We start from the raw sequence: 15,436 nt of genomic DNA, 5'->3' as shown, positions 1-15,436 counted from the left end.
CTTTAACCATTGTAAATTTAGAGAAGTAGTTAAATGTTACATAAGTATAATCTGTTACTGATCACTCCTAACCATCCTTTCCGTCCTGCCTGTATTCTCTGCTTCACGTCTCTACAAATGTGAAGCGCAACATGTCTTAAATATCTATCAAGCACAATTTGAGCATTTGCTTAACTTTCCTTTGTTCACAGGTATGAGAACAAGAAACAACTGCTGACCAGTGGCGCTTAAACGCCTTTCTTGACTGCATTAACAAGGTATGTAGGTGCTGCCATCCAGTGGTGAGTGTCAGCAATGCAACTTCAAACTCAAACTAGTCGTGAGAGATTAAATACTTGATGATGAAAACACAAAAGCCTGTTATGCGTGCTGTGCTTGGAGAAAGTACATGAGCAGGAAATTAATTGCTTCCATGAAATCACAGATGGTGGGGTCAATATTTGTTATTCTTTGCCAACATAATCTCACAAGCAGGATAGTCTAAGAAGCTCCGTGCATGCCTGTTATCCGTCACCATCAACATGCATCTCAGCCTTAAACATATTATTAGTAGATCTGTATACAGCCCTGGAAAGTGCTATAGAACTAAACTCCATTCACAATGTACATGAACTTATCCTCATTTGGTATCAAAAGCATGACTAGTTTTGGAGCTTTTATGCTGGTTCTGATGCCGGTTGAGGTAGAGAACCAACACTCGTCCTCAGCAGTATGCCACGACCACAACACAGCCTTTTGAAAAGAGGGGAGAGGCTGAAATGAGGAGAGGATGGACTCAAGTCATGACCTTGGCTTAAGAATCACAGATGTCACAGCCTGTGGCAAACCCAGAAGCAGACTCACACAAACGGTCAAAGTTTTAAGGGGTTTATTGCAGTTCAGACCAGGGCAACAGTATTCAGAAGGAGTAATCCAAATGCGAAGTTGGGGACATGAGCAAAAGACCAGGAACACGAGTAATCCAAAACACGAGAAACATAGGGAAAGACATGTTGTCATGATACAAAAATACGATAATGATCTGGCACAGAAAACATGAGGGATGTGGGTTTATATACACCGGGGAAGGGAAGAAACTGGTGAAACACATTGATCACAATGAAAACCGGTAGGAGTTTACGAACACACAGAAGGGGACCTGACCAAAGACTCCTGACTCGTATCAGAAGTTTTAGCAAAGGAGCAGGAGGCACATATTGTGAAGAAGCTACAAGAAGCACTCCCTGTTTACATTTTCTCATATGTGGGTAACTTATTTCCAATATTTTTGTTTAGCTGGCCTTGGCGTATTGTGATGATGTGCCTGCAGTGGTTAGGAGGTGTTTCAATAGTTTGAGAACAAACAAGCCTGTCGGTTCTGATTTCAGAAGTGCAGCTTGAGTGAATCACAATCTAGATTTGACATGAATCTTGCAGATACCATTACCACAAGGGTCCGAATTATGTTTTTTTTTACTAATTCCTACAAACATGTTAAGTCACCTCAACCAAAGTAACTAATTCTTTGAAGCCTTTGAAAGATCTTGGTCCTCACAACAGGAATACGTACACACGCACACACCAGACCTGCTGTAATCTATTATAGTGGAAGCAGATTATCTATCTGACCTTTTGTTTAAGGTGTTTATGAAGCCTTATTATAGACGGGTCCTCCCTGCTCTTAATGAATGGATTAATTTTCTTACTGAACACCTGAACATTTCTTCACATCGCTGCTTTCACATCGACTGCATTAAGAATTCAATGTGAGGAGTGACAGTTGCTGAGATAAGCAACCAGTATTATAAATAAATGAGGCTTACACCAGAGGAGGGGTTGTTTGATATTGGCCTAACAAGTTTGAGCAGCCAGGAATGAGAGGTCCATACCAAATATAATAAGTAAGGAGGAGATATGTCAGCCATGTGCGTATGTAGACTGTCTCAATTGTTACATCCAACCATCCATCATCCAGGATACACCATGGACACGCCACCAGTCATTCACAGGGCAACAGCTTCATTGAATCTCTTCAGGGTTTCTTCAACAAGTCCATTGATTAATACAGTTTCAACTCCTGTTTGTCACTTATCTTACAATGGTAATATTCCGCATAAAACTATATTTCTTATTTTTTGTAAGGCTTTTAAACGTGTATCTCACAAATATAACAAAAGTTGCTTGTAGAGAAATTACACTCCTTTTTTTTTTACTAAAATATCACTAATATCTCAGTTAAAAAGAGACGTTTTTCACATGGAAACATTACAAGCCATACAGTTTTTTTGTTATGAGAGGTTGATCTTTTGTTGAAATTTTAAATTATTTTCTCTGCTCATTTTTACCTTTAATGCAAACGTGTGTGTGACTGAACTGAGTTAGACTTCAGTATGAGATTGAATGTGCTGAAGTGCAGTGGAGGCAGGAGCCTTTGGCCCACATATCCTTTACTACATGATCAGCTGATGAGTTTAGTATATGCAGATCCCTGCTAACCTTCACCTCTATCTGCTGATGACAGAAGGATTGTTTGGATTGAGCTCTCTGCCTTCTCTTGAGGGCTCTCTCCTGCTCAGTTCGCTCATCCCACTAACAGACAGGGATTATCTTTTTTTTTTTTTTTACATTCATTTGAATGTGTTCTCTGTCCGCCCCCTGCCTGTGTAACACCTGGGTAAGATTCCATTGTTTCTACAAGAGTTAATGATAGTTTTGAATCCATTTTGATAGTTTTGTGATTGTTGTTTCTCGCTGGAGTGGTTGGAGGGAGCTCCTTCTGAGCAGTGTTGGACTCAACAGGATCTCTGTCACTGAACTGAGGAGGGGAACGAACGAAACGTTTGGGGAGCAGAAGAGGAAGAGGGAACCATGGGCGTGCAAAAGGAAGACGTGGAGAAGTTCCTCAATGGAAACCCTGATTTTGCTAAAAAGTACTTTGCCAAGAAGATGAACCCTTCTTCCATATCGAAGATTTCAGGACTTCCAGAGAAACAGATTGACTTTGCCCAGCTTCAGGAGCTCAGCCAAGTAAAGTATTGATAATTGTCTCAACATTACTTATCATGTCGTACCAGTAGTGAGGAGCTAAATTCATCTGATCTAACCCTGAGAAATTCTGAAGAAAACGCTTATTTTCACTCTTTCAAGGTTGAAGAAAGCCGAATCATGTATGATCTGATCAAAGACATGCAGGAGAACATCAACGTGGAGAAGGTGGTTTTCAAGATCCTGAAGCGGATCAGTGCGCTCATCCAAGCTGACCGCTGCAGCTTGTTCATGTACCGGCAGAGGAATGGCATCGGTGAGCTGGCCACGAGGCTCTTCAACGTCAACACGGAGTCCGAGCTGGACGACTGTGTGGTCCCACCGGACTCTGAGATCGTCTATCCTCTGGACATGGGAATAGTCGGCCACGTGGCCCAGACCAAGAAGACTGTTAACGTGAAAGATGTCACACAGGTAAGGAGGGCAAGCTCCTGGTCATGATGAAAACATGGCACCAGTAAACATTATTGTCATTCCTGAATAGTTTATTTTTGCCAACTGTCAGTGTAATTCAGTATATGGCCACTGAGGGACACTAGAGACGTCCCCTTTCAAACTCTAAATTAGGTGGCTTCAACAAAGGGTTGAAAATACTTTTATTTCAAGCTGGGTAGCTGAGATACTTTTCCACCTGAACTGTGAGAGAACAGATATAGGTCAAGGTTTAAAATGCCATGTTACAGATAAAAATGTGCATGTAGCTCATCAATGATAACTGAGCCGTTTAATCAATGCAAGATGTGCTTATATAGAGTCATGTCGTATAAGATATTTAAGGTGTAACCCTCAAGTCATACTTTGCTAAGAGTATCTAGAAACAGTTCTGACAGGATATTGACAGTGATTAACCTTTCGGAGATACATTATGCAAAAAAAAAAAAAAACACCAATTATTAGAATACAGTTGATGCAATCTGACATCCTTCTGTTGATAAGATGTAAGAAAGTCTTCAGAGAAAGATTCCTCGTGTTGAATGGCCATAATCAAAGGCCTAAAATTGTTGAAGACTTAGTTACACATATCTATACTTGACCAAGTGAGGATGCAAATCCCTTTGTCAGACATAATCCATTTATTTTCAGATCCCATCAGCCTCTGCTCAAGCTGTGGATTAGACACCCGTGGCATTTAGTTAGCTGTCAGCAAGAATCTAAAACAGATCAAAACCGGGCTCCTTTGATGCTGGGGATCTATAACACACCTGCATCTGAACATTTTAATGGTATTTCACATGTGTATGGTGTCCTTTTTGAAGTCCTTAGCTTCAACTTGAAGTGACCCATCATAGCTGCGCAGCCACACCTATATGTCAATTCTTCTTTATACTGTATGCTGAACACTTTTCTTGAGATTTCCTTGATTCACATTTGAAAGCCCTCTAAAATAGTCGATTCCTTCTATCCTTCTGAAAATATGAAATAAATGTGAATATTGAGGACAAATAATTATTGTATGTATATGGTGTTGGTCATTTATGATGGTTTTTAATGATGTCCTCACCATTACAGAATGAGTACTTCAGTTCATTCGTCGATGACCTCACAGATTACCAGACCAAGAACATTTTGGCTACGCCCATCCTGAACGGCAAAGACATGGTGGCAGTGATCATGGCCCTGAATAAGAAAACAGGACCACATTTCACTCCTGAGGATGAAGACGTGAGTCTCTCTCACACACAATATAAACCCTGGAGGTGCAGAGAGCAGATACAGAGGGAATATGTGTTGATTATAAAGAGGAGAAACAGTGGATTTGGAAATAGAAAGGTCATCTGTGCAACAGGGAGTGAATTCCCCTGAGCAAACATGTTGGTTGTTTAAGCTTTAATAGGTGAGGTATATTATAGCACTTCTGCATTAGCTCATTAAGAGATCAGCTGTGAGCATGTCATCACATATGGTGATAAATGGAAAAGAGCCAGAGCTGGTTGATGACATCCCATGTAGAGTTGAATATCGAAGAGAATAATATTAACAGAACAATGCTTAGCATCATCCTATGTTAAGTATGTGTAGAATATTGTGTGACTACACAATTTACTGGGTTTTTAAAACATGAGATAGTGCCAGGACATCCCTTTCATTGCACATGTGCAGATATTTTTGGTTTATTGCCAGGCTTCTTAATGGTTTTCACATCTCGTGTCCAAAGGGTTGGAGTTTTGTGATTTATTTCTTCTTCATTAGGCCGTCGTGAGGCGGGTTTGTTTTACCCAACTGATGATGTGCTGTTGCAATAGTAACCCTAAAACTCACCTGTCTCATGACGACCTAACTGTACTACACGTTTTTATTTCTTTATAATGAATCTTCCCTATAATTTAAAAGAGACAGTTATTTTGGGAACAGACATCCCCTTAGATTTTTCTTGCTGCTGCCATCCAGATTCTGCATTTGGAAAACCGCCGTCTTTTACTGTGCATTTATAAGATGTCTTTTTTTTCTCCTCTTTGTTCATTCAGCTTTTCTTAAAATATCTAAAAATTGCTTCTTTGAACTTGAAGATCTACCACCTGAGTTACCTCCACAGCTGTGAGACACGTAAAGGACAGGTACAGGCCTTCTCAACGTGCACAACTTTTAATCAACATTTGCATTTTTATTCTGTGTGTCTCATGTTAATACACTAAACACTTGGTTTACATATGTTGTAAGATCTCCCATCCCCTGTGTGTCTCTGGTGTGCATTAGCTGCTTCTGTGGTCCGCCAACAAGGTGTTTGAAGAGCTGACAGATATTGAGCGACAGTTTCACAAAGCCTTGTACACAGTCCGAGCCTACCTCAACTGTGACCGCTACTCTGTTGGGTTACTAGACATGACAAAGGAAAAGGTAATGGTCATTGTTCCAGCTCTTGGCCACATTTAGTTCATTTATTCCTGTGAAGTTTTGCACTTTTTCTCAACATTTCTGTCTCTGTCCAGGAGTTCTTTGACATCTGGCCTGTGTTGATGGGAGAACAGGCTCCATACTCTGGCCCTGTGACTCCAGATGGAAGGGTGTGTTCTAATTTCTTTGTATAGCTGTCAGCAGGTAGCTTGATGGTACATTTTGATGTGTTCGTCTGGTCTTTTCTTGTAATATTAATTTTGCATTCCTCCTGTAGGAGGTAATTTTCTACAAAGTGATTGACTATATTTTACATGGAAAAGAAGACATCAAAGTCATACCGTATGTAAATCTTTTTTTTTTTATATTTAGTTGTTCAAAAGTTGGTGACCTGAGAAAATAATATTGGTTATTTAACCCTTGATGACACGTTTTCAGGAGTGGAAATTCTATTTTTTGTTTTTCCATATGACAATAAATGCATATTGAAACCACCTGATCAAGCAAACGACTTACCAACACATCTGATAACTTCATTATTGTCCTTCACACAGAAATCCAGCCGCTGATCATTGGGCCCTGAGCAGTGGCCTCCCTACGTATGTGGCTGAGAGTGGCTTTGTGAGTTTCATTTATCATTTGTCATTTATTTTATGACCAATGCATGTCAACATCTATCAAACTGATCAGTTTTTTTGCTTTCTGATCTCTAGATTTGTAACATCATGAATGCACCAGCCGATGAGACGTTCCAGTTTCAGGTAGGATGCCCAAAGGATCACCAATTAGACTGGAAAGTAAACTACTGTGCGACATTCCAAATACACAGCTTGAGGGGTATTTTTCTGTCATGATTTATCGATGCAGACCGAGCCACTGGACAGCAGTGGGTGGACCATAAAAAATGTTCTGTCCCTGCCAATCGTCAACAAAAAAGAAGAAATTGTGGGTGTGGCCACATTTTACAACAGAAAAGATGGAAAACCCTTCGACGATCAGGATGAACAGCTCATGGAGGTAATTTTGTCTTTCGGTGTCCGTATGAAAAAGGCGGCATACTCAGGACTCGAACCGTTTGTGATTGGCTTTAGAAATCAAAGTGTTCATTTTGGTGTGATTTGGTTCAAATGTCTCAAAAGGTTTATTGTTTCTGCTTTTTCTCAGGCTTTGACCCAGTTCCTGGGATGGTCGGTTTTGAACACAGACACCTACGACAAAATGAACAAGCTCGAGAATCGAAAAGACATCGCTCAGGACATGGTGCTCTATCACGTCAAATGCCGTGATGATGAGATTCAGAATGTCCTGGTCAGTCCTGTGACATCATTTTGTTTTAACATTAACCTCCGTCGGACTTAGACATGAATAAAACTTAAAGTTAGACTTGTGCTTAATAATACCAGAAACAGTCCTGCAGTCAATAATACCTAATGATAAATGTTCTATTTTCAGTATGACCACTTGACTTTGTGTGAGACTGAGCTTCTTGAAATGGTCTTTGTCTTGTTTGCACAGTTCATGCATGTAGAATTCACACATTTATTCACCACATTTCTTACAGAATACCCGCGAACTCTATGGCTGTGAACCGAGAGAGTGTGAAGAGGATGAGCTCTTAGATATCTTGGTAATTTAAAAAAGCACACTCTGATGTCTCATGATTTTATAAATGAATACCAAAGTGTTGTTGTCAAATTTCCCATCTGCCAGTTCCATAATTGGACAGATGCATTAAAAAAAAAACCTATATTCTCCTTTCAGAAAAAAGAACTACCTCCAATGATCAAGAAGTTTGAGATCTATCAGTTCCACTTTTCGGATTTGAACTGTACCGAGATGGAGCTGGTTAAATGTGGGATTCAGATGTACTATGAAGTTGGAGTAGTTAGGAAATTCCAAGTCCCTCAAGAGGTATTATTAGAAACACACGTAAAAACAGGTCGTTAGTTCTTGCTTGATTTTTGCTCAGGTATGATAAATCCCTCCTTTCAGGTGCTGGTTCGCTTCATGTACTCAGTCAGTAAAGGTTACAGAAAGATCACCTACCACAACTGGCGTCATGGCTTCAACGTTGGACAAACCATGTTTACACTACTAACAGTAAGATCTGCTGGCTCCATCCTTAGTCAAAATGATTTTTTTTTTTCAAACGTAAAGAGTTGTAGAAAAACTGAGAGGACAAAGCGAATGTGCTTTTTAACTGTTCTGTGTGTCTTTGTGTGTTCAGACGGGAATGTTGAAGCGGTATTACACAGATTTGGAGGTGATGGCCATGATCACTGCCGGATTCCTTCATGATATCGATCACAGGGGGACAAACAACTTGTATCAAGTCAAGTAAGTGCTGCTAATATGTTTTCCCTCCTCAGTGATTGATTTTATGGTGAATGCACATATTATCAAACAGAATTAAAATCACTGTTTGCTGTCTGTGCTACCAGAATGTATTTACACTCACGGCTTCACACTCAGTTAATATTTGCTGTGACAAAAAACGTGGCTCCTACTGGAGTAGGAATGAAAAATGGAAGCTGGTGTGTTTGTGTGTTGGTTGAATATGGTTCCATAAATCTATTGAATCTGGTAGGAATTAACAATAACACCATTATATGACAACAACAGTTATAACAACAGGCATTTTAAACAAACCTTAAACGAGGACTGTTGTTCATTTGTTTTGTTTCTTGTATTTAATCTGAGCGATTTTAACATATTGTGATAAGTAATAATGCAGTAAGCTTTTGTTGGTTTGAAGACTGCACACATAATATTTAATTTGATTCACACAATCTAATTGTGTTAAAATACTAATTTATTGATTTTGATGTTTCATCCAATTCTTCCTCTGCTGCTTAGTAGTACGGTGGCTACCACTCTCGCCTCATAGTGAGAAGGTTGTGGGTTTGAATTTGGGCTTCTCTATGTGGAGTTTGTTTTTTTCTCCTCGTTTATTCCCTGCATGTAAGGATACTGTGTGGCCCTAAACTGCTGTAGTTGTCTGTGTGCATGTGATGGACTGGAATAGCCTTTGGGTTCAGTTCGTTGGAATCCTGATCCTGAACTGGATAAAGCGATATTGAACATGGATGATACAAGTCTTCAGGCTGCCATGTGTTAGTCATGTTCTCAGGTTAAATATGCAATATGTAATATTTTGTAGTTGAAAACATTCCACAGTAACTGAAGATATTAAATTACATGATGTTGCTCCCCAGCATTCACTGCCTGCTCATGTGGGTTAATCTCTGTAAAATTACTCTGACATTACTAATAGTGTTTTTGGCCAAACTGAATTAAAAGAATTTGTCAGAAGCACACTGGCGTGATGACTGATGTCAATCTCTTGCTGATATTTTGCTTCACCAGATCTGGTAACCCTCTGGCCAAGTTACACGGCTCCTCCATCTTGGAACGACACCATCTCGAGTTTGGAAAGTTTCTCCTGGGTGATGAGGTGAGGAGAGAAAAAGAGGTTTCTGTCAGAAAGTAACTCCTGTTAGTGACTGAAATGATTGCCTGATGTAGCATTTTGATGACGTGCACCGCTTTTTGCCTCACCTTCTCTCATCTGCAGACACTGAATATCTACCAGAACCTCAACCGGCGGCAGGTAGACCACGTCATTCATCTCATGGACATCGCCATCATTGCCACCGACCTGGCTCTTTATTTTAAGTCAGTACAATCGATCACTCGCTAGCCATACTTAAATTCAATTCATTATGTTACTCTTCCTTTTCTGTCACAAACACAAATACAAATACAATGAAAGGAGGGAAGAAGGAATAACATGGTTGCTCTTCTTGCTAGGAAGCGAACAATGTTCCAGAAGATTGTGGACCTTTCACACACCTACGAAGATGAGAAGAAATGGGTTGATTTCATGTCCCTAGAAACAACCAGAAAAGAGATTGTCATGTGAGTGCAACAAATGCACACTTCCACCTTTGTTCCTCCACCGGAGTTTGACTCTCCACATGTTGTTTCCTTTTCAGGGCCATGATGATGACCGCATGTGACTTGTCTGCTATCACAAAGCCTTGGGAAGTACAGAGCAAGGTGAGGAGTGCAAAAATTAATAAACTGGGGGCCTAACGAGGCAAAATGATAATAATGTTGTAAAGTTAATTAATGAATAAATAAAGACCTGTGATATATACATTTTCTGGCACCATTGTTTAGGGACTGATCCAAAGAGTTGTGTGTCTTTCAGGTCGCCTTGTCTGTGGCGGCAGAATTTTGGGAGCAGGGTGACCTGGAGAGGACAGTACTGGAACAACAACCCATTGTGAGGTTTAGAAATATTGATTTAATATATATGTGTGTGTGTGTGTGTGTGTGTGTGTGTGTGTGTGTGCACTTCTTCCATCATAAATAACCTACAGCCAAACAGAAACTCACTGTCAAACTCTGGTGGTAGTTGTGTTTTGTAGCTTGTGTCTTTTGGATTTACTATCATCTGTTGTTCTGCATTTTTTATTATTGTACCTGTACACAGTTGCTAGGTTTTTTTTTTGCTGCAGAGACTTTTTTTTTTACTGTAAGGAACCCCAGCTCGAGAAGAGAATTGTAAATTTGCTGAAACTGTAATTGCTTCTAAATGTGTGGCATTGACTTATGCTAGAGACTTACTTACTAGAACTAGATTTATTCACATCAGCAGCAGGTGGCTTCCAGGTTTCTATAGCTCATAAAATGATGACGATGCCATATACAGGTGCATCTCAAACATTTTGACAATTTCATTTTATTCCGATGATGAAACTTCAATGCTTTACAGAATTCCACATGAAGTGAAAGTTTTCAAAGCTTTATGTCATTTTCATTAACATTTTTAGTTGTACGTTTGAAATATCAAAAGCATTGTATCTCATTGTATAGTTATCACAAAAAAAATCGAAAAATTGTATGAAACAATTTAGTTGAATGTTGAGATTACTGACTAAATAAATAAATAAATAGACCATGGATGTTCGACTTTCCCGGGCTGCACCTTTACATACAGTAGAAGGTATTTCACACTGTAATTAATGTTGCTACTGAAGTTATTATGCAAAACGTATTGATCAACAAGTTGACTGTTGCAGTGTGAGAAAGCAGAGACATTATTTCTTGATGCTGACCACTACTGACCTCTAATGTTTGTAAGTGCTTCTAACGTCTTGTTCTCCTCCCAACAGCCCATGATGGACAGGAAGAAAGCAGCTGAACTTCCTAAACTGCAGTGTGGTTTCATTGACTTCGTATGCACGTTTGTCTACAAGGTACAATACAGTTCCTTTCAATCACAGCGTAATGTTTGTTTTCAGCTGATAAATTTGAAATCAGTTCATGTGAGTTTCACGCTTCAGATGAGTATTTTTAAGTGTTTTTCTTTCAGATAGCAGCAACAGGAATGAATTGTGTGATTTTGGTTGACTGAACATATAATGCACGAGAAAGTATTTTTAAGTGAAACAGGTCATTCATGGTAACTTCTGGTACTCTCTGCTATATTCAGTAGTGACTGCATCTTGTTGATAGATGTCTTTTTTTTATCTTGGAGCTGCTATTGAAAAAAATAATCATAATAATCCTAGCAATAAACAAAGAGCAATGAATTTTAATCAAGCTGTGACTAAATCATCTGTGTTGAAATGATTATCAGGCAGATATGTGACAAATTATACATTTTAGATCTACAATAATATGAAATCTAATGCTAAATTATCTCAAACACAAGGCTGTCTGAATGAGAATGAATGAGACAGAAAAAGTCAGTGTATAGGTTAGGCTCAGGGAGAAAGTTTAACTTGTTCTGATTCAGAAACTCTGAGATATCTTGAACTCAGGCTTTCACTAAGCCCTCTTCCAGAATCAGGCCTGTTCTCTTTAACGCTCTCTTGTCTTTCCTGGTGCATCATCGAGAGCCATCCCACTGTCATCTCAACTTGTTTTCTGTTCGATTGCCTCTTTTCAGGAGTTCTCCCGCTTCCATCCGCAAATCCAACCGATGCTGGACGGTATCCTGAACAACAGGAAGGAGTGGAATGCTAAAAAAGAAGAGTACGAGGCCACACTCAAAGCCATTGAGGATGAGAAGGCTGCCAAACAGGCAGCAGCAGCCGCTAAAGGTAAAGCAATTCCGAAGAAAGAAGACAAAATGCAACAATAAATGTATCGCTGTTACGTACTACAAAGTTTAGTTTTTTTACCTGGTGTGACTGTGCAGTTTATTAATTGTATAATAAATGAAAATACAAGAACATTTGAATATTTCACTGCAGAATGGGTGTTGTTAACAGGTGTTATTATGGTGATTCAAGACCTTCCAACATTTGTGCTTCTTAAAAATACCAAGCTTTGTAGTAAAACTGCCTTACATATCTTCCAATATATCCCATTGTTCTTCACTGATAGTTTTGAATTATTTCTCGCTCGATTTTTGCAATGTTAGATAATCCTATTGACACCACATGTAGCCTATTGGATACCTGAATTGTGCCTTCAGAGAAACACTGTGTGTTAGGTTTGTATATACAATCATTTGTTCTACTTTTATAGGTATTTATGAGTATGATTCATATGGCAACACTATTTTCTTTTTTAAAATGTTTTCAAGTTTATATGACTCATCTACTGCCAAACAGAAACTGAATAGAAACACTGATGTAAATAACTGGCAAAGCCATAGAATTATGCATTCCTTGATCTTCATTTAATTATCAAAGAAATTAATATGAAGACATTAATAACTTCAATTCAGAAATTACTGCCACATGTTCCCGATCCACCGGTGTATTGAACTCTTTATCTGTTTGACAGCTGATGCCAGCTCCAGTGGCTCGGGCTCCAAGACCTGCTCCATGTGCTAAGAGACTGACGGGGAAACGCTCATGATGGAGGTGCACACAGAACTTCACAATGGACTCCAGAGTTCTCAGAGAAACTGCAGCCTCAACGCCAAAGGAATGAAGTCAGGAACGACGGACACACGAGTGCACGGCCCCGCGGTCCTCCATCAGGAAAACTGCGTCCAATCGGAAAAGAAAAATCTGAACAAGGAAATCTCCTCACCAAGAAGAATAGAGTTTGGTCCTTAGGGAAACTTTCCAGGTGAGCTAATAATTAAGTTGGGAACAAGGCAGGAGCTCATCAATAGGCTGATTGGAAAAACAGCAGTCATGACTTCCACATAATGACATGTCTGACACAATCGCAACCCTGTTTTTAAATTATTCTGAATGAAGCGTGAAGGGGGTTTTTGCATTTCAGGTTTCCCGCATCTTTTTAAACAGCTAATTATTTAAGGATTCACATTTGTAGCAGAGTGATTGAGTACCATATGTGTTTGTCTCATGTCTCAAATGTACAGAATACCATAACCTTTTTTTTATATGCATACTTCCTTAGGGTTTCTTAAGACGAGTTTTAATCCTGCATATATTTTAGGGCTTGTCTTGTATATACTGTACATCTGTGTAGAGAATGATACTCATGTACAGTTTGGATTATGTCAGAGTGAAGACAGCTTCCTGTTAATGTCTTTTTCTATCTAATCCTCTATCATGTCAAATGTTTGATCAGTGTTAATGGCTCGATCAGAAAATCATCTATGTTCTGGTTCACGAGTTAACTCCTTCCAGTCAATTGATCTTTACAAGTGAGAGTTTGTTTACCTTGACTGCAGTGAGCCAAAGGTAGACTAACAGTAACGCTCCAGTTGAGTAGAGTAGCAGTTCATGAGCATTAGTGCCGTTCAGCAGAGATGTACGTTTACGATCAGCAGAAATCTGTAGACGCTTGTTCATGATGCCTTTTACACGGTGTGTGTGAGAAATGAAGAAAGTGATCAGAGACAACAATGTTTAGCGTTACTTACATCTTATTAAATAAGAACAGGCCACATGCAGGAAATCACAAGGGTTTTTATTTTAATACTGGGTATTCTACTTTTTCAATCTGAAATTTGTTGTTTGTCTATATTGGTTATAATTTCAAAGTTTGAACTGGAGCAGAGGTCAGCCAGAGGTCAGCCAGAGCCCAGCCAGAGCCCAGCGGCGGTATTTCTAATAGGAGATCTACCCTGGCTTTGGTGCGAGAGGAAACTCAAAATACAGGAAGCGACACACCAAAGGAATCAGGTCCAAGACCTGAACTAAAGGACTGTTGTGCTGCGAGGTTAGCAGCACTGAACACTGAGCCTTCAGCTACTCTGACACCAACACGAGTACAGGCAACACAGCTGTTTGACACAGCGTGAAATCAGCAACTTTGCTTTGTGTGAGGACTTGTACATACTGCCCTCTCTTGTTGTAAATATATATACATATAAAATATTTTTCTAGGGAATATAGAGATGCTTATTTCTCATTAGCGATATCAACAAATACGGACAAGTGACATATTCATTTCTTATTCGCCTTGTTTATTGAAAGATGAGTTTATTAAGCTTGTGAAATATTTCACATGGGAGAAATGCACGGGTATATCGGGGAACGTAATATTAGGTATGACATGTGTTGTGAGTATACACATAACTTTCTTAAATAGATTTGACTTACCTTGTGGTCAGTATTTTAAAGCTTGCCTCACCACATGCGCCCTGTCTACAATGAGGAACCAAATAAAGCAAATGTATTTTTAACCAAAGTATTCGAGTGAATCAATGGTCAATAATAACAGTATTATTGTTGGGGGGGGGGGGGGTATACTTGGAGGCGCATTGAGTGCTCTCATCATGACCTGTCATGTACAAGACACACTTGCATCGTTGTAGCATGATCAACACAATGTTGTAATGTGAAGTAGAGTTCACAATGAAGGTTGCTATATTATACAACATGAGATTATTGAGGGAACACTTCTGTCCACACTGCACTTTCTACGACTGGTCCCTGACCTCAATCCTGGGATTGCTGCTAAACTAGGCAAGGATTACAACCCTGCTCTTTCTCCAGGCTCATCTCCCACTGAAGGACAGGTAAGTGGACACACACATATGCACTTATGCGCGCGCGCACACACACACACACACACACACACACACACACACACACACACACACACACACACACACACACACACACACACACACACACACACACACACACACACACACACACACACTACAGGTTCAGTTGAAATATGCTTCCGATTGTCAATCAAGTCTGGCTTTTCTTGAAGTCCGTTTTCTCCCTTGTCCTTCGGAGTCACGAAAATGAAAAATCTGAATTCGAAAAGTCAAAAATAGACTAACCTAAAATATTACATGTTGCATGTTTTTTTTTTCTCCAAAATGGAGACCACAATTATAAGAATTAAAAAATAAAAATGTGTGAAATAGATTTTTTTCATTAATTGTCTTGGTGTAAATTGGAGCATGTTGTCCACCATCTTGCCAAAAGTCCATAAAAGAAATGAAGAAGCGGGTCACCACATATGTCAACTCAGAGGGAGGCGAAGCTCATGAGGTAAAGTTTACTGTGAAACTACAGTTGTGAAGATTTGCTAGATTTTTTTTTTGCTGTGATTGTATCCCACCGTTGGTAATAGATCTTATACTGTTAATACTAACACATGTTATCTTATTGATCCACGT

General features: G+C 39.4%; 1 protein-coding gene across 1 annotated transcript; it reads left to right on the top strand.

The window, feature by feature from the left end:
- Positions 1-2,847: 2,847 nt before the first annotated feature.
- pde6b (phosphodiesterase 6B, cGMP-specific, rod, beta) lies at positions 2,848-12,710 on the top strand (the record flags this gene model as incomplete). Its single annotated transcript, XM_080509914.1, has 23 exons — positions 2,848-3,006; positions 3,127-3,438; positions 4,534-4,686; positions 5,490-5,579; positions 5,719-5,859; positions 5,952-6,026; positions 6,134-6,198; positions 6,411-6,477; positions 6,570-6,617; positions 6,724-6,873; positions 7,021-7,164; positions 7,418-7,483; positions 7,618-7,767; positions 7,849-7,956; positions 8,084-8,193; positions 9,223-9,310; positions 9,431-9,531; positions 9,667-9,774; positions 9,852-9,915; positions 10,070-10,144; positions 11,037-11,120; positions 11,816-11,969; positions 12,661-12,710. The coding sequence occupies 23 exons, from the start codon at positions 2,848-2,850 to the stop codon at positions 12,708-12,710; spliced, it is 2,562 nt and encodes an 853-aa protein (XP_080366040.1).
- Between the last annotated feature and the right edge of the window lie 2,726 nt (positions 12,711-15,436).

This window comes from Blennius ocellaris (assembly GCF_963422515.1).
Source record: "Blennius ocellaris genome assembly, chromosome: 15".
Classification (NCBI taxonomy): domain Eukaryota; kingdom Metazoa; phylum Chordata; class Actinopteri; order Blenniiformes; family Blenniidae; genus Blennius; species Blennius ocellaris.
Note: the sequence above shows the minus strand (reverse complement) of the source record. Positions and strands in the feature narration are given on the sequence as shown.